The 24,779-nt window shown below is 47.0% G+C and overlaps 1 protein-coding gene across 1 annotated transcript in view; it reads left to right on the top strand.

The window, feature by feature from the left end:
- LOC138293864 (very-long-chain enoyl-CoA reductase-like) overlaps positions 1 to 24,779 on the top strand; it is a 121,793-nt gene that overhangs the window by 48,389 nt on the left and 48,625 nt on the right. Inside the window, exon 4 of the mRNA XM_069233166.1 lies at positions 10,860 to 11,176. Within this exon, the coding sequence (XP_069089267.1) occupies positions 10,860 to 11,176 (317 nt within the window). The remainder of the gene's footprint in view (positions 1 to 10,859; positions 11,177 to 24,779) is intronic.

Raw genomic sequence — 24,779 nt, 5'->3', positions numbered from 1 at the left:
TTCAGCCGCTGGCTCCTGCACCATTGGCACATCACTGTCCTCCTCTAAAACAGGCCCTTCATCAGCACTGAGAGTGGCTTCATCATCAGATGATTCATCTCTGACAGAAAATTCACTTCCAGAATCCTGCACTTCCTCCTCTGCCTCAGATGCAGAGTCAGTCTCATATTCATGGTCAGAAGATGACTCAAAAAGCACACTAACAACCTGCTGAGCGGTCATCCTACGGCTGGCCATGATCCTTCCTACTAAAATTAACTGGACAAATACACCACCAACAACCAGCACTGTGTAAGATAAGTAACAATGTATAGGTTTATCACTAAGAATTATAAACTCAAAAACTATACTGCTCACTTGCCTGAAAAAGCTTGACTCACCAGCAACTACTCTGCACAGCCACAGCAATCACCAACGATATCCCACTAAAAAGAGAAAAAAAAAAGCAAATTAGACATAAGACAACACAATAATCATTGTGCATAACTCTAAGGACAATTTCACACACAATCCTGCATTCAGTACACCACCTACAAACATGTCATTCATGCATTGCAACAATACTCACTTGGAGTAAATTTATTTACTTACCTAAAACATGCAACTACGCAAACCGCAGGACAACTACTGCCAAAACTGCAACAAGCCACAGCAAAGTCAGCAAAAGCTTTGAACTAAAACAAAAAGGAGAAAAACTGTTATTATCATAAAAGTAAATACTTCGCCAGTTGACAAACACTCCGCCACTAACCATTTTTTCATTTTCCCGTGTCTAGTCTTCTCTGCTTGGGGGAAGATGGGCCTAAAAAAAAATAGGCCAATCTACCCCCAAGGGGAGGGGGCAGAAATCGCCCATATTACATTGCACCCTTCGGGGGGGGCGACCCTTGCCCAAGGTGCCACACCCCCACACAAAGCACACACACACATACATAGTATCCCTGGCGCTATGGGGATTCTGCCCCCCTTGGGGACAGAAAGGCCTAAAAAATAGGCATATCTGCCCCCTAGGGGGGCAGAACTGCCCAAAAATACATGTGGGCCCCTGGGGGCGACCCTTGCCCAAGGGGCCACCCCCCAACACAAAAAATAAAAATCAACAATAAAATCCCTGGTGTCTAGTGGCTTTCTGCCCCCCTTGGGGGCAGATCGGCCTAAAAATAGGGCCAATCTGCCCCCAAGGGGGGCAGAAACGACAATAAATACATTGCGCCCCTGGGGGGAGCGACCCTTGCCCAAGGGGCCACCCCCCAACACAAAGCACACATACATACATACTATTTCTGGCGCTATTGGGATTCTGCCCCCCTTGGGGGCAGAAAGGCCTAAAAAAAATAGGCCTCTCTGCCCCCAAGGGGGGCAGAACTGCCCAAAAATACATGAGGGCCCCTGGGGGCGACCCTTGCCCAAGGGGCCGCCCCCCAACACAAAAAATACACATCAACAATAAAATCCCTGGTGTCTAGTGGCTTTCTGCCCCCCTTGGGGGCAGATCGGCCTAAAAATAGGGCCAATCTGCCCCCAGGGGGGGCAGAAACGACGTAAAATACATTTGCCCCCAAAGGGGAGCGACCCTTGCCCAAGGGGCCGCCCCCAACACAAAAAATACAAATCAACAATAAAATCCCTGGTGTCTAGTGGCTTTCTGCCCCCCTTGGGGGCAGATCGGCCTAAAAGTAGGGCCAATCTGCCCCCAGGGGGGGGCAGAAACGACGTAAAATACATGTGCCCCCAAAGGGGAGCGCAAAAACACCATGAGAGTCTCCACCAACTCCCACGACACCATCAACTCTGCCGAGCACCTCCACTTCAAAATCCACAACAACGCCAACAACACACTCAGAGGAACACTGGTCTACAGACCCCCTGGACCCAGACCGTAGTTCTGCGACAACATCGCGGACGCCATCAGCTCCCAAGCCCTCGCCTCAACAGACTACATCCTCCTCGGTGACCTAAACTACCACCTAGAAAATAACAACGATATCAACAGCACCAACCTAATCGACAACCACGCCAACTTCGGCCTCAAGCAACTCGTCACTACACCCACCCACTCCGCAGGCCACACACTCGACCCCATCTTCTCAGCCAGCAACCACGTCTCTTTCAGCCACACCACCAAACTCAGCTGGACAGACCACCGCTGCATCCACTTCTCCTACCAGAAACCAGTCACTCACCACCACCGCACACAACCCCCCCGACGCAACTGGAGCAAAATTTTAACGGATCAACTGATCTCCACTCTCGCCCGGGCCCCACCCCCTGGGATCCCAGACCCCAACACAGCCACCACCAACTTGCATCGCTGGATAGAAGATTGCTCCAACACCCTTGCACCGCTCAAAAAAAAAACAAACACCTCCCACAGAATCAAGGCCAGCTGGTTCACCCCAGAACTACAGGAATCCAAAAGGCTATGTCGCAGAATGGAAAAGACCTGGCACCTTGACCCTACCAACTCCAACCACATCGCTTTCAAGGATGCCCTACGCAAACATCACCAACTGATCCGCACCACCAAAAGGACCCACTTCAAAAGTTGCATCGACGCCAACGCTCACAACGGTAAAGAGTTCTTCGGCATCTTCAATGAACTCTCCACCCCCAGGACCTGCTCCAACGAACCCCCACCATCACAAGAGTTCTGCAACTCACTGGCAACCCACTTCCGTCGAAAGATAGAAGAAATCCACAATAGCTTCAATCCCCAGCCCCACCAGCTGACTACAAACACTCAAGAACCCCACGCTCCAAGCAACACCCACCTCCTCCACACCTGGACCCCCGTCAACATAGAGGACACCGCCACCACCATTGCCTCCATCCACTCCGGATCACCATCAGACCCCTGCCCACACCATATCTTCAATAAGGCAAACATCATCATCGCCCCCCACCTCTGCAAAACCATCAACAGCTCCTTCGAGTCAGTCACCTTCCCAGAAAGATGGAAGCATGCAGAAAACGCCCTGCTGAAGAAACCAAAGGCAGACCCAGACGACCCCAAGAACTACCAGACAATCTCCCTCCTCCCCTTCCCAGCCAAGGTCATCGAAAAAATTGTAAACAGCCAACTATCCCGGTTCCTGGAAGACAGCAAGGTACTCAACACCTCCCAATCCGGATTCCGCAGAAACCACAGCACCGAGACTGCACTCATTGCTGCCACAGACGACATTAGGACCATGCTTGATGAAGGAGAAACAGCAGCACTCATCCTCCTGGACCTCTCCGCAGCTTTCGACACGGTATGTCATCACACTCTCCGCACACGCCTCCACAACGCTGGAATCCGCGACAAGGCACTCGACTGGATCGCGTCATTTCTCTCAGGCAGAACCCAGAGAGTCCGCCTCCCACCGTTCCTGTCAGAAGCCTCCAGAATCATCTGTGGCATTCCCCAAGGATCTTCGCTCAGCCCCACGCTCTTCAACGTTTACATGGCCCCCCTCACCAACATCACACAAACCCACCACATCAACATAGTTTCCTACGCAGGTGACACTCAGCTCATCCTCTCCCTCACGAAAGACCCTACAACTGCAAAGAAAAACCTCCACAATGGACTTCACGCCATCGCCACCTGGATAGAAATCAAGCCACCTCAAGTTAAACCCAGACAAGGCAGAAATCCTCATCTTTGGCACCAACCCCTCAACTTGGAATGACTCCTGGTGGCCCACCTCCCTAGGAACCACACCCTCACCCAACACCCACGCACGCAACCTAGGCTTCATCTTGGACTCCACACTCAGCATGACTCAGCAGGTCAATGTCATCTCCTCTTCCTGCTACAACACTCTCCGCATGCTCCTCAAAATCTTCAAGTGGACTCCCATCGAAACCAGGAAAACTGTCACCCATGCCCTGGTCAGCAGCCAATTGGACTACGGAAACGCCCTATATGCAGGAATAACAACCAAACTCCTAACAAAGCTGCAAAGAATCCAGAACGCATCCGCCCGCCTCATTCGTGACATCCCATGCCGTGACCACAATTCCCCCCACCTCAGAGACCTTCACTGGCTACCAGTATCAAAGAGGATCACCTTCAAACTCCTCATCCACGCACACAAGGCCCTCCATGACACAGGCTCAGCCTACCTCAACGATAGACTCACCTTCCACACCCTCACCAGCAATCTTGGCTCCCCCAGCCTCGCCCTCGCCTCCATCCCCCGCATCCGCTGCACCACCGCCGGAGGAAGATCCTTCTCTCACTTAGCCGCCAGGACCTGGAACTCCCTACCGCTCCACCTTCGCCAGACCCAAGACCTCTTGACATTCAGGAAATGCCTCAAGACATGGCTCTATGATCAGTAGCTCCCCCCCAGCGCCTTGAGACCCTAACGGGTGATTAGTGCGCTCTATAAATCCTTGATTGATTGATTGATTGATTTGCGAAGCCTCAGTCTTAGCAGGCTCTGGGCAACTCAAAGCAATGGCAGACTCTCATGCACCATTTGCTTATGCCAGTGTATCTTTTGCAGGCACAAGCCGTTAAACATCATACAACCTTAGTGTAGACACACTACAATTACCACATGATAGCGACAAGGCATGGTTGCAAAACTAATGTTTTCATGTTTAATACTGAAGAGTTGCATTACTGGTTATGTTTTTTTGTAAAGGATTATTAGTACTGGCGTCAGCGTTAACTTGTGTGAATAAGTAGAACGTTTTATTTCTTACATGTGAACTCAGCCAATGGGACTAAAGAAAAGTTTAAGGTTACTATAGGGATTACTATGCACATCTAAACTGCTGGTTTGTTAGTTTTTTCTCACACCCTGCTTGGCTTATTTATAATTGTCTACTTGCACTGAGGATAACTTAATCCACCTATTGGAAGCAAAACAAGCCAAGAGTAAGGGTGCATAAGTATGTGGGACTGCATATAGAACAGACCTAAATGAGAGCAGTTTTTTCCTAGTTGAAAATAATAACGGTGGGTATATATAGGCCACTGGGGTAAGACAACCATGAGGAGCAGGGCAGGCATATGCTACTAGGCAAAAGAAGAACATAAGGAAGGGGAGAAGGTTGTCCCAGTGAATGGAGAAAGTATGATTGGGTGATGGCACAAAGTGAAGACTGAAAAGGAGCAGTAACAGTTGGAGTTGCACAATATAGACTCCATACTTTACACATTATCATTGTGCAATTTTGCATTTTTTACATTATATTTACTGTGTGCCTTAAATATTATTAATGCATGGGAACAGTTAAACAGATTCGTGAAATGTGGCTATTGAGAAACTTAAGCTTTATAAGCATGTGCACTAATGTTAATTTACATTGTTTTCATGTGTTTATTATTCATGTTCATTGTTACGCTTTAAGTTGTGTTTGCAGGTTTATTTTTCTCATGTTCTGCATTTATTTTGAAAGTTACACATGTGCATATACAATCATACATTTTAAATGAACATTGAATGTTTAGTTAAAGTTAGCCTGACGAAAGGCCTTCATTTTGAAATGTATTTTGCTTGGTTAGCATGTTCTTTCATTTGCAGATGCGTCCTCATGATTTCATTAGCTAGAGAAAGGAGTATTGTTGTATGTATTAGTTTATTGATAGTGAAGCCTGAGAAGATAAACCTTGGCAAGAAACTTGAAGATCTAATAAGCAGATGAAGCCTCCTATGTATTAAGTATCACAAATGGGGGTTGCTGAAGGTTGCAGTAACTGTCCACGTTCCGTGCAATGGAAAATTCAGGTGATGTTGCAAATGCACACCATGAGAAGTGAAGTGATTGGTTCCGGGTGGGGTGGGAAGAGATATGATTGTTGTTGAAGTTTTATTGGTTTTAATTAATGTTCACTCTGCCAGACATTAGAGCAGATTTCCTTAGACGTTTGGAGTAGAGACCTCTCTGCTTTCTTTACTATTGCAAGTGTGATGCTGCATGCTAAACACTTATTCCAGTTCTGGAAGTCTTCTACTGGAGTCATCCCTATGCTGACACCTCTTCGCATTTCTGAATTTTCTTTAGACCCTGCTCTATAAACCATCCTTATTCTGAACTTAGAAACTTGATTGGTTGATTTTATAACTTATTTATGTTTAGGAGAGAGAATCGGAGTTTCTTTAAGGAAAACATATTTCTAATTCATAGTTTCTGTATTGTTGTGGCTGGGATTATTTAGTATCTTATCCTACTGAGACTGAACCTATTATGGTATTTTAGCTTGCCAGCTGTAATCTTCTATCTTTTTAATATTCCCCTGACATGCATATCTACTGGACTGATTATTAATTGGTAATAAGATTACTAAACTTCAATCACCAATTCTGGTCCCTTTTGTGTGGCCAAATGGGCTTCACATTAATTGAATTATTTTATTTTTGCTAACTCCCTTGGCGTCTCAATCAACTTAAAAAGATCCATCAAGTGAGAGATTATAAATCATACACCTGTGCACTCTCAGATGGTAGCATGTTGGATGGTTTAGTTATCGAGAAAGAAGGAGTTACTGTATCCAGGTGAAAGCCCACTATGTCCCAAGCCCATTCATGATACCAAAGCCTAAGTCCCGATTTGGAAAAGCAGTGGTATTCCGGAATTTTGGAATTAAGTTGTAACAGTGGAGGAAGGAGTATCAATTGGATCACTCGTGGCAATTGCTTATATCTAGCTTGGGGTGTTTTGCTGAGATTGCGTGGTGTAATGTGGTGATGTATAAGTTGATGTGCAGCCGTGAAAGCACTTAATGCAAAGAAGTTGAAGTGGCTATCGGGCTGGACATAGTCTAAGATCCCGGTATAGTAAGAAGTAATCAGTGTAGAAAAAACTGTGTTGTAATTGTCTGCTAAGTTTGGTGGTGTTAGTAGTGAGGTACTGTCAGCTACACAATTGAGATAGGGACAAATACCTTTGTGTGAGAGTAAGGTGTGGTTGGTGTGGTGGATCCCATTTGTGTGGGGGAGAAGCTATACTAATCGGGGTGATTCACTGCTAGTCAAGATTTCACTCAACTGTGAGTCAGAATAGGTTGGAAAGTGCTGCTCTGGACCATTTCTTGTTTGATTAAATACTATTGATTCATTAGTGGAGCAGAGTTTGTTGAAATTGCTTGGCATTGTTTTTGTGCTTGTATTACAATGTTCTCAAGGAATTGTAAAGAAGGGTGAGCTGCTACGAAGAGTGAGAAGGAGGTTACAGTGTGCCACACTGAGTTTGGATGGTTGGTGTTAGTGAAATACAGTTATTGGTCCATAGAGTGCTGTGCTGTTATTGGTTGTTAACAATGGACAAAAATTGCAATAAAAAAGAAGATATTCCTTGTTTGAAATTGCATCCTATTTGTGATTATTGGCATTATTGTTGAAAGAGGAGAAGAAGGCACCACTCAAGGACATGCCAGGTCATTTTATGCTCTTAAATGTGGGTCTTCAAACATGTAGTTGGCTGAGTCAATGGCATAAGACCACAGAGAAAGAAGGTGCATTGATGTTTCTACACTAAGGCACATTTAATTTGAGAATCAATGAAAACTTGAGACGGGTATTGTATGAAACGAAGCCACCTCCTAGATATGCACAATTCGAAACACTTAATGATTGGGAGCACACAGCTCATGTTAGGCAAAGGAAAAAATATCAAGGAAGAGTCACAAGGGCAGTACGTAGCAGTGCCGATGTGTTAGAAATGGGGTCTTTGGTTGACAGTCAGGTTACCCCCTGTTGAAGCAAGGACCCTCACTCTAGTCAGGATAAAAGAGAATCACCCTCAGCTAATCCCTGCTTACTCCCTTGGAAGCTTGGCACAAGCAGTAGGCTTAACTTCAGAGTGCTAGGTGTAAAGCATTTTTTACCAACACACACAGTAACTTAATGAAAACACTACAAAATGACACAACACAGGTTTAGAACAATAGAAAATATTTATCTAAACAAAACAAGACCAAAACGAAAAAAATCCACAATACACAAGTCAAGTTATCAATTAAAAAGCAAAGAGTATTTCTGTAGTTTAAAACACACTCACACTGTTAGCGTGAAAGTTTACCTTGGTTCGTCAAAAATAACCCAGCACGGGCGAGTGTGCGTGAAAAAGGGCCTGCAATGCGTCGATTCTACTCATGAGCGGGACCTTGCATCATTTCTCCTTTCGTCGGGTCGGGCTCGTCGTTCCTTCTCTGCGCAGGAGAGCGATGCGTCGATCCGGTCAACACTCTTGGGTCCGGGCAGGCCTTGCTTTGTTTTTACACACCCAGCGGTGTTTGCATCGGAAATCCAGCCGCACGATGACCTGAAAACCACGCAGCGCGGGTTGCGATCTCCCAGCCTCCGTCAGAGATGCTGCGCGTCGTTTCTCCAGCTCCGTGCGCCGATTCTTCGGTTGCGTTTCCGGCAAGTGTCGATTTTCAGCCGCGGAGCCTGCAGCGCGTAATTTTTTCAGCCGCAGATCGGTGCTCTGTCCGTGAATTTCCTCCTCCTAGGCTGCCAGCTTCTCTTTTCAGTGTCCCAGGAACTGGATGGGCACCACAGGGCAGAGTAGGAGTCTCTCCAGAGACTCCAGGTGCTGGCAGAGAGAAGTCTTTGCTGTCCCTGAGACTTCAAACAACAGGAGGTAAGCTCTAAATCAAGCCCTTGGAGATTTCTTCTTAAGATGGAAGGCACACAAAGTCCAGTCTTTGCTCTCTTACTCTTGCAGAAGCAGCAACTGCAGGATATCTCCACAAAACACAGTCACAGGCAGGGCAGCTTTTCTCCAGGCAGAGGTTCCTCTTGGTTTCTAGAAGTGTTCTAAAGTCTGTGGTTTTGGGTGCCTTTCTTATACGCAATTTCTCCTTTGAAGTAGGTATACTTCAAAGCAAAGTCTCTCCTGAATGTGAAATCCAGCCTTGCCCAGGCCAGGCCCCAGACACTCACCAGGGGGTTGGAGACTGCATTGTGTGAGGACAGGCGCAGCCCTTTCAAGTGTAAGTGACCACTCCTCCCCTTCCTCCTAGCACAGATGGCTCATCAGAAAATGCTGACTATACCCCAGCTCCCTTTGTGTCACTGTTGTTTGTGAGGTGCAACCATCCCAACTGTCAAAATGACCCAGACAGGGAATCCACAAACAGGCAGAGGGGTCACAGTAATGGTGTAAGCAAGAACATGCTCACTTTCTAAAAGTGGCATTTTCAAACACACAATCTTAAAATCAACTTTACTAAAAGATGTATTTTTAAATTGTGAGCTCAAAAACCCCAAACTCCACATGTCCATCTGCTCCCAAAGGGAATCTACACTTTAATCAGATTTAAAGGTATCCCCCATGTTAACCTATGAGGGGAACAGGCCTTGCAACAGTGAAAAACAAATTTAGCAATATTTCACTGTCAGGACATATAAACCACATTACTATATGTCCTACCTTAACCATACACTGCACCCTGCCGTTGGGGCTACCTAGGGCCTACCTTAAGGGTGTCTGACTTGTAGGAAAAGGGAAGGTTTAGGCCTGTCAAGTGGATACACTTGCCAAGTCGAATATATAGTTAAAACTGCAGACACAGACACTGCGGTGGCAGGTCTGAGACATGATTACAGAGCTACTTATGTGGGTGGCACAACCAGTGCTACAGGCCCACTAGTAGCATTTGATTTACAGGCCATGGGCACCTCTAGTGCACTGTACTAGGGACTTACTAATAAATCAAATATGCCAATCATGGATAAACCAATTACATACACATTTTGTAAAGGAGCACTTGCACTTTAGCACTGGTTAGCAGTGGTAAAGTGCCCAGAGTAACAAAAACAGCAGAATCAGAGTCCAGCACACATCAACAACGTGGGGAACAGAGGCAAAAAGTTAAGGTAGACCACGCCAGGGATGAAAAGTCTAACACGATGTTAGATGGGAGAACTGATATAGTAGAGGGAACTAGAATGTACCATGCATTGATGAGTGAACAAAAAGAGAAAAAGAAAGAAAATAAAGGGTAGAAGAAGGATGAAAAGACAGGGGGAAAAGACAGGAAACCCAGAGAGTACAGGTGAAGATAGTGATAGTGATTCTAGTGATGATTTTGTAGATGTGTTGATATAAACGCGTCCACCTCCATATAATGTGGTCCAGCCTGAGGAAATGAATTGTGCAGTTGCCATTGGAAACTCTGGAGTAGCCGCCGTGCTATTAAATATGAGTCTGAATATTGACTGCCTTTTCCTGACAGAAACTTGGGCAAGGCCAGACTCTGATCCCGATTTTATAGCGGCGGCCCCCATGGGCTTTTCCTTCTATAGAGTGGATAGGAATACAGGCAGAGGAGGAGGCTTGGCTATAATATGTAGATCTGAGCTCACTTGTACCTGGAATAATGCTAGTCATATGCCGGAGGTCTGTGAAATTATGGCATTTAAACTTTCTTTAGGCAAATCCCTGATTTTTGAAGGCTTGTTAATCTATCGACCCCCCGGCCCCACTTCCAAGTTTCTTTCAATTTGGACTTCCTTATTGGAACCGTTAATTATGGCCTCTAAAGCCATCATTCTAGGGGACTTTAATATTCATTTTGATAATATGACGGATCCGCGGGTGGTGGAATTTCTTAATTTGATGGCGGTCCTGGATTGGGTCCCAAAGAATGGGATGGCCACTCATAGAGCCGGCCATACCCTAGATGCGATTTTTGCCCACTCAGAGGTTGAAATTAATCTCCTAACATCCCCATTAGAATGGACGGATCACTCTCTCCTGACATTTAAATTTTTGGTCAGGCAGCAGCCGTCGATATCTACTCCCCAGAACAAATGGTTGAGACCATGGAAAAATATTAAATCAGAACCTTTAGCAATCGCATTAAGGCACAATTGGAATGACCCTAAGGTATCCACTCTACCCCCTCTTGCTAGATTTAATCAGGGCATCATTCAGGCAATGGACTCGCTAGCACCGGCGAGGGCTGCGGCTCCTCGCATTACAAAAAAACTTAATCAACCTTGGTTCTCTAAAGAGCTTAAAATATTACAAAGAAAATACCGTCAGAAAGAGCGCTGCTGGAAACTTAACCCTCGGGATGAGGAGAGAGCGAAACTTAAATCAGCTCTAAAAATTTACAAAGAAGCTTGTTTGACAGCTAAATCGGATTATTTCACACTTAAAATTAGCGAGGCGGCCAATTCCTCTAAGGAACTATTTAAAACCATCAATGTCCTCACCACCCCCCTAGGTACCTCTAAAGGGGAAAATTCCCAAGACTTTTGCAACAAAGTTGCCAATTTTTTTTAATGTAAAATTCGTAACATCTACTCTAGTTTTGAGTCGGACGATGAATATGTTAACCTCTCCTTACGGTCAATTGTGCCCCCATGCCAGGGATCGACACCCTAGGGGTCGCTGGATGAGCCACATTTATTATCTAGGTTTAAAATGCCATCTAAAGAGGACATGCACAAGCTTTTACTTGAATGCAAATCTGGCTCCCCTATGGATCCTTGTCCTCCTGCTATCCTGCGACTTGTACCTGACTTAGTGGTACCTATGTTGACCCCTATTTTTCAGGAAGTTCTTATAACAGGTGTGTACCCCAAGGCATGGAAAGAAACTACGATCATTCCTTTAAAAAAGAAGGAAACTGGTAAACCTGACGATCTGACTAATCTACGCCCTATAGCCCTTCTTCCCTTTGCGGCTATAATTTTGGAAAAACATCTCAATAAAGGATTAGTTGATTTCCTGTCAGCCACTAAGGGCTTAGACAGTGCGCAACATGGTTTTCGGAAATTGCATAGTACGGAATCGGCTCTCATTGCATCTTCCGACACCATACGCAGATTGGTTGATGAGGGCCAAGGGGTCTTTTTGGTTTTGCTAGATTTGTCTGCAGCATTTGATACCATCGCCCCCCATATTCTATTAGATCGTCTGCATCAGGCTGGTGTAAGAGATCAAGCTCTCAAGCTGATTGAATCCTTTCTGTCCGACAGGTGGGCTACGGTTAGTAGTGGTGATTTTAGATCCCCAGCTTATCTGCTGCCGTGTGGGGTCCCTCAGGGCTCGTCACTCAGCCCTACGCTGTTTAATGTGTACGTGGCACCGCTGGCAGAATTAATTCGTACTTTCGGCTTCATTCCCACCTTGTATGCTGATGACACTCAGATCATCATCCCTATCGATAATGATTTGGAGGAAGTGGCTATCCGCTTTAATGCTTGTATGATAGCAGTGAACAATTTGATGAGAGCCAATTGGCTAAAACTCAATTGTGAAAAAACGGAAATCCTGTGTTTCGGGATGAAGAGGGATCTCTGGTCTTCCATGTGGTGGCCGAAAGAATGCGGCACCCTCCCGGAGCCAGGATCCACCTCGAAAAATTTAGGGTTATTGTTTGATGACCAACTGTCATTTAAACCGCAGGTTAATCTGATAGTTAAGTCCTGTATGTGGATGCTGAAGAAATTAAAGAAAGTTTTCCCTTTTATTCCACCCTCCTGTAGAATTGCCGCTACTTTAGCTCTAGTCATTTCTAGATTGGATTATGGAAATGCGCTGCTGCTTAACCTGGATAAAGCATCCCTCAACAAGCTACAGGTGATGCAGAACACCGCGGCTAGGCTTGTATTGAAGTTACCTCGTGGGGCCTCTGCTAAGAGCTCCCTCGGAAGCCTTCATTGGCTTCCGGTAGCCCAGCGGCTTTCTTTCAAGGCGCTCTGCATCACTCATAAAGCTGTCCATGGGATTGGGCCCAACGTTTTGACTTCCAAGCTGCAATTCTATAGGCCTAATAGGCCGTTGCGGTCTGCTTCTGCCTATCGAATTCAAACCTCCCGTACTAAGAAGGCGAAATGGGGAGATAAAGCGTTTACCATCGCGGCCGCCAAAATCTGGAATTCACTCCCGTTGAATCTTAGGCAAGAACATAACCATTTAAGATTTAGGAGATTGGTTAAAACGTGGCTCTTCCCGCAATAACTGGGGAGTCCCTGGGTATATGGATTCTGCCCCACCTCAGTCAGCGCTTCGATGCCCACGGGTTGGAATGCGCTTTACAAATACTCAATACAATACAATACAAAAGTCCCAACCTGATGGGAGGGAATTCAGGTATTAGTGCTCCTGTTAGCTCCACTGTTCTCAGTGCCTTGGTTGCAATCGCTGTTCCGGTCACTATTGGTTCCACAGTTCCTTTGTATAAACCTGAGTTGGCAAGAACCACAACATATACTTTGACCATCCCTACTGGAGTAGATATATCAGCTAATGATCTGTGGTCCCAGGAATGGGAGGGACTCCTTTAGTCCTGACGCAGGTGAATGCCTCTTATGTTGCCTCTACATCATCAACCATTAATCAGACAGGATTTACTCCTGTAAGAGAGTCCAGTCAAAGATTGCAAAATTCTGACATGTCTATTTGTACTTCACCTCAGACTGCCATCAGCACCAGAGAAAGGATAGTCTTCAATATGTCTGTAGTACAGAATGGTACTAATTCCAGAGAACTAGATGAATTGATTAGATTTTTCAATGTATCCCCAAGAGAAAGAAAAGGTTCAGGATTAGGTAGAGAAATAATTCAGTCCCCGGTGAGGGAAAATGCAGTGGATGTGGTCAGACTAAAGTTTGAACTGGATTACATAATACAAGGAAATCTTGATGTTTCCTGATTAAATACCCACCAAGAGAGCAAACTTGTTTACTTCTTTAAATACATTACTAAGCATGCAGGACAAGCTCAAGATAAATTGTCTGAATTGGTTTGAACTTATGATGTAGATTTAAATCAAACTAAGTAATTGCAGAAAAGCTATTGTGCATGCTTTGATGAGAATGACATTTGCAGTATGAGAACATCAAGAATGAAAATGCAAATTAAGAAATTAATTAGTAGCATCCAAAAATTGAATGAGCTAGATAAATGGGAAGGCAGATGGGCAAAAAAGCAAGATCAAACGAAAACAAAAAAGTATCAACAGGTGATAATCTTTTGGAACGCAAAAATACCAGCTAAGGACATTGATTAGGTTAAGATTGTCAGGACAACTCAAGAGCCCAAAGAGTCAGTGCATGCCCAATATGCATTCCAGTTAGTGACAGAAATGGGTGTGGAACCAATGCTGGTTCCCGGACAGCTAAACATTTCTAAAAAGTAGACAACATTCTGAATTCAGCAAGGGGTCATTTTGTGTAGATCCTACAATGTTTTCCTACAGAAACTAATAGCTCAAATGAAAACAGTTGAAATTGAGGTGAAAAAAACTGCCATTATTCTCCACGTTTTACTCTGTAACTTTTTCCTGCGATGTCAGATTTTCAAAAGTAATATACCGTTACGTCTGCTGGACTCTTCTGGTTGCGGGATATATAGGGCTTGTAGGTTCGTCAAGAACCCTAGATACCCAGAGCCAGTAAAGGAGCTACATCTTGCAATGGGTTTTCATTGCGTACCGGGTATATAGCAATTCATTTGGTAAAATATAAACAGTGAAAACTAGATATCAAGGAAACCTTTGTATTTCCAAAACGGGCACAAGATAAGGTGATGAGAAGCAGTGGTTATTTGCACATCTCTGAATGTCGGGGTCCCCATACTGGCATGTGAATTACAGGGCATTTCTCAAATAAGTGTCTTTTTTACACACTGTCTTCCATTTGGCAGGAAAAATGTAGAGAAAGACAAGGGGCAATTACACTTTTTCTGCTATTCTGTGTTCCCCCAAGTGTCCCAATAAAAATGGTACCTCACTTGTGTGGGTATGCCTAATGCCCGCAACAGGAAATGCAACATGGACACATCGCATTTTTACATTGAAATCTGACATGTTTTTTGCACAGTGTCTAGCTGGGGATTTTGGCCTCTAGCTCAGCTGGCACCTAAGAAAACCTACCAAACCTGGACATTTCTGAAAACTAGACACCTAGGGAAACCCAGGATGGGTGTAACTTGTGGGGCTCTCAGCAGATTCTGTTACCCAGAATCCTTAGCAAACCTCAAAATGTGGCAAAAAAAACCACTTTTTCCTCACATTTCGGTGCTGCAAAGTTCTGAAATCTGAGGGGAGCCGCAAACTTCCATCTACCCAGCGTTTCGCCAGGTCTCCCGATAAAGATGGTACCTCACTTATGTGGGTAGGCCTAGTGCCCACAAAAGGAAATGCACCAAAACAATATGTAGACACATCGAAATTATCAAATACAAAACTACCTGTTTTTGTGGGGGTCAACTTCGTTTTTGGTCCTGGGCTCAGCAGCCATATAGGGAAACCTATCAAACCCAAATATTTCTGAAAACTAGACACTTGAGGGAGACTAGGGAGGTGAGATCCCCCAGTGTTTTCTTACCCAGAATCCTCAGCAAACCTCAAATTCAGCTAAAAAATCACATTTTCCCACATTTCTGTGTGGGATCACCACACCTGCACACATTTCCTACCACCCAATGTTCCCCTCACCCTTCCGGTAAATATGATACCTCACTTGTGTAGGTGGCCAAGTGCCTGTGACAGGGAAGAGACAAAAACACGTTGAAAATAAGGGGAAACCAAAGCAGGTCCAAAAGGGTAATTTGAAAAAAAAAATTTAGCCTGACAAGTGGGGCAGATTTTTTATTGGTATAGATGCGACAATGTTGGGTGGTAGGAATTTTATGGATTCCTGCAGATTCCGGAAGGTTACTTCAGAAAAATGTGGGAAAAATGTGTGATTTCAAACGTCCCAGGCACCCAAGGGGTTAACATCCAGATATCGTTACATACATCAGTCAGCATTATGTGAAGACATTTGTTTTCCTTTCAAGGATACTCAGGCACATCACGTATGGGTGGCAGTGTACAATCCACAAAGCGTGGCAGTCTTGATTCCCCTTATCTCTGGCTGAGGGTCTGGTTGGGGGTCATGGCAGTGTCTTCCACCATTGAATCTAGCCTTAATAAGTTTTCCACCAGCCCCCTATTGTCTAGAACTTACAAGGATAGCCTCCAATACGATATGTCACCCTCTCTGCTGCTATGTAGCAGTCCAATCCCCACTGCCATTCCTATACAGATGACACCTTTGGCGTACCCCAGTACTCGATATATCTCTCGTGGCCACCACCAGAGCTAGAGAACAAAATAGGAGTTTGAAGCGCAGGATGTCTGTATCACTTGGGATCCCCAAATCGTAGTTCAAGCGGAAGTTGGACTTCTAGGATGGCAGAGAGCTCCTTGAGAATGTGGGAGCATTCACAGATGGTGTGAAGAAAAGTCCTCAAATCTGCCTCACACTGCAGGCAGTTCAGAGCCAGCGTCCTCCCCATGTTATGTAGTTTGCTGCGATTATAATAAACCCTGTGTAGAATTTTAAATTGTATCATGTGCAAAAGTGACTTAATGGCCACTTCACGCAGGTGCACCAATGCTGCTTCCCAGTCTGTCTTCAAACTCTCCCACATCCCCGTGCCACCTGTCCTGCAGCTGGCCTAGGCTGTCCGGCATGTTATTGTTTATCATTCTATATGTTGTGAAAATGGCTCCCCGTCCCAGTTTGTCCATTGGTATACGTCCCTCTCATGGGGCATATTCAGGTAACTTTGCCTCTTGCAACCCCTCGACCTGCCAAGCATGTCTCAGTTGTGCATATTTTGGAAAATTGGGCCGGGTACATATTGTGTTCCATTTGCATAGAGGAGAAGGGCGTAATGTCCCCCTGTTTCAGGATATCGTACACCTTGGAGATACCAATGATATCCCTTTGTTCAAAGCCTTGTAGTTTTGTGAATTGTTACAACCAGGTTCCTTTCCATAAGGGTGTTTCCTTGGTGATCTTATGGTCCCATCCCAATGACTTCATAGCCTTACTCCTTGATTCCAGTGTGACCCTTATAGCTGGTGGTAGTATCTGGGAGCCACACCTCCCACCCCACAGAGTTAATGTAAATGGGTTCTGTGTTAATAGAGCACGTTCCAGATGGAACTTTGGGTGATCTTGCAGATCATATATCCAGTTGTTTATATTAATTAGATGAGACGCCGAATAATATCCTTCAATATCTGGGTGTGCCAGCCCCCCATTATATTGATTACGCTGGAGTGTTTTTTGCGAGACTCACAGGTGTAGCCCGTCCCAAATCAGGGTCCTCAGTTCCCCGTTAATTTGGGTGAATAGTGTTTGGGAGACTGGGTAGTAAGTATTTTGAAGCACGTATAAGAATTTGGAGAGTGTGATCATTATAAATATAGCTGCATGTCCCATCAGGGTGAGAGGCAGGCTGCTCCACCTTACCACGTCGATCTGAAAGTCTAGGAGGACCCTTTCCACATTGGGGTTTGTGCACAGCTCTTTCCTTGAGGTAACAATTATCCCCACATACTGGAAGCCATCTTCAGCCCCCTGAAGCGCACGTGGCAATGGCAGTTTGCCATGTAGACCATTGGGTGCATATAGTACTGATTTGTCCCAATTAATCACATAGCTCAAGTGGGCCCCATAGTCTTCTAAAACCTGGAAAAGTGTTGGGATGGTGGACGCTGGATCAGTGACATATAGGAGGATATCGTCAGCGTATAACAATTTTTTTTCCTCCTGTTCATCTGGCTCCATGATGCAATAACCTCTGATCCCTGGATGGTTCCTAACCTCCCATGCCAAAGACTCTAGTGTCAGGGTGAACAGGAGCGGCGGTAGGTAGCAACCCTGCCTGGTCCATCTACCAATTGGAAACTCAGATAAAGTTTTCCCATTGACCCTGACTGTTGCAACTGGATTCTTGTAAAGTATTGCCATCCATTTTATGAAGTGCGGGCCAAATCCAAAGTTCAGTAGTGTCTGCTCAAGAAAGGGCCAGTGGACTGCGTCAAATGCTTTCTTGGCATCCAAAGCAAGAAAGACACATGGTGCAGAGCGCACCAGGACAGTGTTTAGCCAGTTGTGTGTGTGTCTTACATTAAGGTAAGTCAACCTACAGGCATAAAACCTGAGTTAATTCGATATCTTAGGTGGGTAATTACCTGCAGCAGCCGAGTGGCCAGAATCAAGGCCAGTAGCTTGGTCTCAACATTAAGTAATGAGATTGGGTGGTAGGAACCACTCCCCTCTTTTGGGAGAACCACGATGGTGGCTTTTTGGAGGCCATGAGGCCCAGACATCTGTTTAATGGCTCAGTTAGTGGGCCCGAGTATGTTTGCATACTGTTTATAGAATTCAGCAGGGATTCCGTTGGTCCCTGGGATCTTCCAAGAATATGTTTTAGATGTAGCAGCCAGTAACTCTTGCTCAGTGTTAGCTCCTCTTCTAAGGAGTCATGGGCATCCACGTCTAACAGAGGGGTGGGATTCATGGCCATGTAATGTGTGATGGTCTCTGAGTCGTGGAGCAGTCGAGCCCTGTAGAGCTCCTTATAGTAATGAGCAAAGTCATTGGCAATGAGGGTACTGTTGTCCTGAACCACCGCGTTGGGGCTGAGGACAGTCTTCAGCCAGCGTGCCTATTGCTCACTCTTGTTCAACCACACCAGGAATTTACTGGCTTTGTCTTCGTTTTCAGAGAGATGGAGCAAGGCGGCTATCATCTGTTTTGTGGTACCTTCCTGTGCTAAATTTCTGTACCCTGTTTGCAGGGAAGCAATTTGTTAGAGCACTAGAGGGATGCATTCCATTCCTTGGGACCCTTCGAGCTGGAGAATTTGGTTCTTCAGCCTTTCAAGTTCCGCCTTCTCTTTCTTTTTCGCAATTCTGCTCTGGGCCCTATCAGGGAGCATTGTTTTGAATGCTTCCCATAGAACGATCTTGGAATCTATTGTCCCTTAATTTTCCTTGAAATGAAGCTCTGCATCTGCTCTAAGACCTCTTGCAAGATCACTGTCCTTCAACTCCCAGGCCTTTTACCTCCAGTCTGTGTTACGCCTGTCTCAGAAGCACCCTATTTGGGCCATTAGGGGTGAGTGGTCAGCTATGCCTCTTGCCAAGTAGTAAGCATTATGCATCTCTCCCATTTCTCCCCGGGTACAAAAATATAGTCTAGTCTCAAATATACCCGGTGGGCCTCCAAAAAGTAAATATATTTTCCCTCTGTCAGGTGAGAGTCCTGCCAAAGGTCGACCAACACAAACCTACTTTCAAATTGTGTCAGATCCATTCCCTGTGAAGTCCCTGCCTGTGTCTCAAGGTGATCTAGGTATAGGGCTATAACATCATTGAAGTCTCCACCTACTAAATGCAGCATAGAGGTGGAATCTAAAAGGATGTCCATCACTTTGGCCATAGTGGAAGTTTGGAGTGGGGGAGGGGCATATACGCACAACAGAGTCATCTCAGTCCGTCCCCTGTAATCTTGTACCCCGACATACCGTCTACCGGGATCTGATCATGTTTGCATTACCTGAAAGAGGAGTTTTTTCTTTATAAGTATAGCTACCCCTCTAGCACCACTGGAAAATCCCACATGTGTGAGGGTGGTGTATGCCACCTCCCAGAAAATCTGCAATGTGACCCTTGTAGGGGTGTTTCTTGAAGCAAAACTATGTCATGTTGCATTCTCTTGAGATATTGTTCCACCAGCCCCCTTTTTATTGTATTGCCTAGAACACTGACGTTCCAGGTCAACATCATGAGGGGTGAGTCCTCCGCTAGGTCGTGTGGTTCCATTTTAGAGTGGTCAACGTGTACAGCCCAGAGTGTCGACATGTGTCTTTCTCTGGATAGAGCCATGACTGCTTACCTTTTAACATGCCCAAACAAGTTGTACTGAAAATTGAGACCCCCTTAATACCCATCCCTACCTCATCCCCCAAAAGGACAATCCCCCTTCCCCCACAGCAGACCATGAGTTCCAATTCAAGGCATGCATGGAGAGATTATGAGAGGCATGTAGCCCACCATCCAACAATCACTCTCAAATGCTAAATCTTGAGAGTAACAGCAGTTAACTGAGAACTACTAAAGACAAAGAAAACAAAAAGGATTTAAGAGGGAACAAAAAAGAAGGAAATAGCAAAAAGTACAAGCACTTTCTCTGTAGGTTCTGACAGTCTTGCAGGGGATTACCAGGAGGGATCTGGACTTCCCTCATAGGTTCAAGTGCAACTCAGCATCATCAGTCAACCGGCAAGCTCATCTCTTTCTGCTATGCCATTGGTCACAGGGTGAGTAGCGCCATATGTTTGTGTTCCATGCATGCAATCTCCTTGACCAGTGGGTGCGTATTGTCCGGGTCTGAGGACAGGTCCCGTTTTGAGGCATCAGGGGTACATTCACTCTGGTTCTGAGTAGGATGTAGTTGTTTGTTGGTCAAAGGTGTGTCTCCCTCAGCGTCCAAGAGTTGCCTGGTTCTCTCCCCTCTCTTCCGCTCATTCCATGGGGTCCACCTGCACTGGGCTTCATCGTCATGGCCTTGTTTCCTTCGCTCAGGGTCTCACTCCTCCCGGAAAGGAGACCTCTCTACCTGATTGACCTCCCTCCAAAAGTCTCGGGGGGTGCTCCTCCAGTTACCTCCACGTCCCCTCTGGGGCCTGGAAGAAGAACGACTTGCCCTCAAATACAACTTTGAGTTTTGCTGGGAAGAACAGCATGTAGTTTAGCCGGAGTGCTCTGTTTAGTTTTAAGAGAGTCAAAAGTACTACGCTGCTTATGCACCTCACAGGAGTAATCTGGAAATACCATAATCTTAAAATTTCCATAGTGATTTTCTCAAAAGCGACATACCTCTCTCAGTATCATGTCCCTGTTCAAGAAATTCAAAAAATGTGCTATTATTGGCCCAGGAGGGTCTCCGTGAGGTGGTCTAGCGTTCTGCGCCCTTTGGGCATGTTCAATAATAAAGCAGGAAGAGAACTGATCTGATGGAATGGATGCCCTCAGCCATTTGGATAAAAAAGCCCCTATATTTGGGCCCTCAGGCCCTCCGGGAAGCCCATGAACCACAGGTTGTTCAGTCATGCATGGTTTTCTGCATCTTCTACCCTCCAGTGTAAGTCCTTTGTGAGGTCCCGGAGTTGGATACTTCTTGCTGTAATCCATAGGTTACATCTTCCACCTCCAAATTACTGGCTTCTGCAGTGGTTACCCTCTTGGATAGGTTTCTTAGGTCTTGTCGTAGGAGGGACACCTCCAATCATACCTCTCCCAGCCCACCCTCCAGGGACTCCCGAGAGGCTTGGATTGCGAGTAGCAGCACTGCTTTGTCCGGCATGCTACTCCCCTCTTGGTCACCGATTCGGAAGACTCTCATGGCGCGGTAGGCACCAACAGGGACTGGGTCATGCCTCAGGAACACCAGTGCTGGCCCACATCCAAGGGGTGCCATAGGAGACCACAGTTTAGTTCCTCCCTGAGCACAGGACCCCTGACCAGACCTGAGCAGCCCACACCGGTCGAGAGGTGGGTTCTGTAGCTTTCTAAAAGGAGCTTGCTTAGAAGGTGACCTGGTGTGGGCTTGCTCACTTAACATAGTGCATACAACTCTCAGAGAGACCCCGGTGTAGTCTTTGGCTGGCTTTAGAGGCTTCCAAGAAGCATCTGGGGCCCACTTGCGCACCGGGCAGTACGCAGCACGAGCAGCCCCTCAATCACAGGTAGACACTGAAGCAGATACATCCCCCCCTAACCTTGTGACAGGTGAGGGCCAGTGTAAACATTGGCAGGCAGTCCAGGGCCTCAAGTACCTCTAGGTGTTAGCTCACCAATGGTGCAGGGACGGGTGAGTTGTGTTCAGCAGGTATGCCCCCAGATGTCTCTCAAGTATGGGGATGAAGGAAGGCCAAGACAATTTTCATTGCGGGGGAGGGGGAGACTCTGGTCCTATGGTAGCAGCCTATCTTCACCAGCGGGGCCTCCGCAGACAAAGCCCACCTAATCATGCACCCTGTTGTCTGGGCTACAGCGACAGCACTCCCCCCTGACAAGGGGAGGAGGTGGGAGAGGCAGTCCAGGCCTTGCACCCTCATGGGCTGCTTCCAACTCGGGGGGAGGTGACTGGTGACGAATGGGCCATAGAGATGTCATCATCTCCCCAGCGAAGCAGGCAAGCCACACACCTCATGCGCTGTGCCGCTCCATGTCCTGGCCTGTGGAGGCCCAGTGCTGCCCTCCAGACACACAGCAGCTGGTCACTAACTCCCCTCTGGATTCCTCACCGTCTATTGGGGAGCGCTGCTTCAATGCAGGGAGGTCGCAGGCCACGAAGGGGTCCCACTGCTACGATGACCCCTGCCGACGATTTCTCTCCTGACCTCGCCCGCCATAGGCTGCTAGCAGCGCCACTCATGCCCCGGGCCTCTGAGAATGTCGGAAGGCCAAAAACACTCAGTATCTACCCCTGAACCGCAAAGCATGATTCCTTTTAGGTTCAGGCCAGTGACCGACGATTAAGGAGGTTAGTTACAGGATTATGGGGGAATTGGTGTGGGGCTCAATTAAAGAGCGTCCGTCATGTTGGCCTCCCAGGCCAAGCCCCTCACCCTGTATCATTCTTGATCAATGCTGGTGCTACCCGCTCTACTGTTAGAACAGTGGGAGTTCCAAACCTAATCCTCTCGGGAAAAATAATCCATGTCGTAGGAGTCACAAATAAGCAAATTACAAACGCTGTAACAGAAGAAGTACCTTTTAAAAGAGGGTCCTTTGAGGAGAATCACCTGTTAGTGGTGTGTGATTCGAGTCCTATGAGCTTACTACAACATATTTTATTGTGGAAATTAAACTGCTCTATCTATTGTACCCCAAAGGGTGTAGAATTCCAGACCCATGACGAAGACTTAGGCTCTCATTACAACCCTGGCGGTCGGTGTTAAAGCGGCGGTAAAACCGCCAACAGGCCGGCGGTAAAAATAATGGAATCACGACCGTGGCGGAAAATGCCAACATAGACAGCCACTTTAACACTCCGACCGCCATGGCGGTACAAACAAATAGCATGGGGGTCATCGCCAACATACAGACTATGTACCGCCCGCTGTATCATGAGAGGCCAATCCGCCACCTTTTCCGGGGCGGATTCACCGCGAACAAAAACATGGCACAAACAGGACTTGGAAGGGGAAACGCTCACCTCTACACAACCCACGAGGAACCAGGACGCCATGGAGCCGGATGTCCATATTCTACCAGCCATTGTCTTCCTGCTCCTCTACCAGGAGCATGAACGCTGGCAGCGAAGACCACGGTGAGTACTGCACCTACGACACAGGGGAGGGGGTAGGGAAAAGAGAGTGACACACACACGCAACACCCAACACCCCCACCCTCACCCACTACAACACACACACAAATAATGTTGATACATTACATTTACACCCCCCAACCCTCCCTGGAAGAATGCAAGGACAAAAGGAAATTATTGTAACGATTGTAACCAATAAAAATCCAGTACTCAAAAATATATATACACTATTAACAAATATATACACCAAGAATTCAAGTCCATGTACTGCACATACATAGTCCGTGGACCACTGGGCCCAAAATGCATGGGCGAGGCCCACACAAGATACCCGATCAAAATGGAGAGAACACTGCAGGGGCATCAGATAGAAATAAAACAGGCATCTCAGGGGGAAGGGAAGGGGGGCACCTCAGCCAGATGAGTGCACAATGCCAAATCCACGAGGGGGCTCCATGCGCATTGATGTATCCTGGGGAGTGCAAAGCCACAGTCCCTCAAGTCTTTACAGTAGATGGTTTGCCCACTGCTGCATTCTGGGGAGTGCAAAGCCACAGTCTCACAAGTCTTTCCAGTGGGTGGTTTGCCCACTGCTTTATCCTGGGGAGTGCAAAGCCACAGTCTCATAAGTCTTTACAGTGGTTGGTTTGCTCACTGCTGCATCCTGGGGAGTGCTAAGCCACAGTCTCACTAGTTTTTCTAGTGGGTGGTTTGCCTACTGCTGCATCCTGGGGAGTGCAAAGCCACAGTCTCACAAGTGAATAACAGTCTCCACTGGTTCTGGAGGGGGCTTTGTGCCCAGAGTGCTTCATCCTGCCAAGGACCGAGGTAGTGGATGCCTTTCTCCACTGGTTCTGGAGGGGGCTTTGTGCCCAGAGTGCTTCATCCTGCCAAGGACTGAGGTAGTGGATGTGAAACTCCACTGGTTCTGGAGGGGGCTTGGTGCCCAGAGTGCTTCATCCTGCCAAGGACTGAGGTAGTAGATGTGAAACTCCACTGGTTCTGGAGGGGGCTTTGTGCCCAGAGTGCTTCATCCTGCCAAGGACTGAGGTAGTGGATGTGAAACTCCACTGGTTCTGGGGGGGGAGGGGGGGATTGGTGCCCAGAGTGCTTCATCCTGCCAAGGACTAAGGTAGTGGATGTGAATATCCACTCACGGTGGGCCTACATGGAAGCTGTCCAGGTCCCTGAAACTGACGACCAGCTTCGTACGACTGACCACTGGGAATGGCAGCCATGTCTGTGGTGGTGCCACTGGCACTAGATGTGGCGTGGCCGCTGGCGGTGCTTGTGGGGGCCTCAGTAGCGGGAGTACATGCAGCGCTCATTGGCCTGCGGTGCTGGTGGGTGGCTCAGTGAGCGTGCTGGTGACGGCGGTGTCCTTGGCAGCAGTGCTGGTGGCGGCGGTGTCCTTGGCAGCGGTGCTGGTGGCGGCGGTGTCCTGGGAAGGGATGCTGGTGGCAGTGGTGTCCTTGCCAGCGGTGCTGGTGGCGGCGGTGTCCTTGGCAGCAGTGCTGGTGGCGTAGGTGTCCTTGGCAGCGGTGTTGGTGGCGGCGGTGTCCTGGGAAGCGGTGCTGGTGGTGGCGGTGTCCTGGGAAGCGGTGCTGGTGGCGGTCTTGTCCGCCGTGCAGCTTGGCGGCGACTTCCCTTTCTTTCTGTGCCCCTTCTCCACCTTGGATGGTGGCACAGCTGTCTTGCCAC

Source organism: Pleurodeles waltl, chromosome 4_2, assembly GCF_031143425.1.
Source record: "Pleurodeles waltl isolate 20211129_DDA chromosome 4_2, aPleWal1.hap1.20221129, whole genome shotgun sequence".
Lineage (NCBI taxonomy): Eukaryota > Metazoa > Chordata > Amphibia > Caudata > Salamandridae > Pleurodeles > Pleurodeles waltl.
Note: the sequence above shows the minus strand (reverse complement) of the source record. Positions and strands in the feature narration are given on the sequence as shown.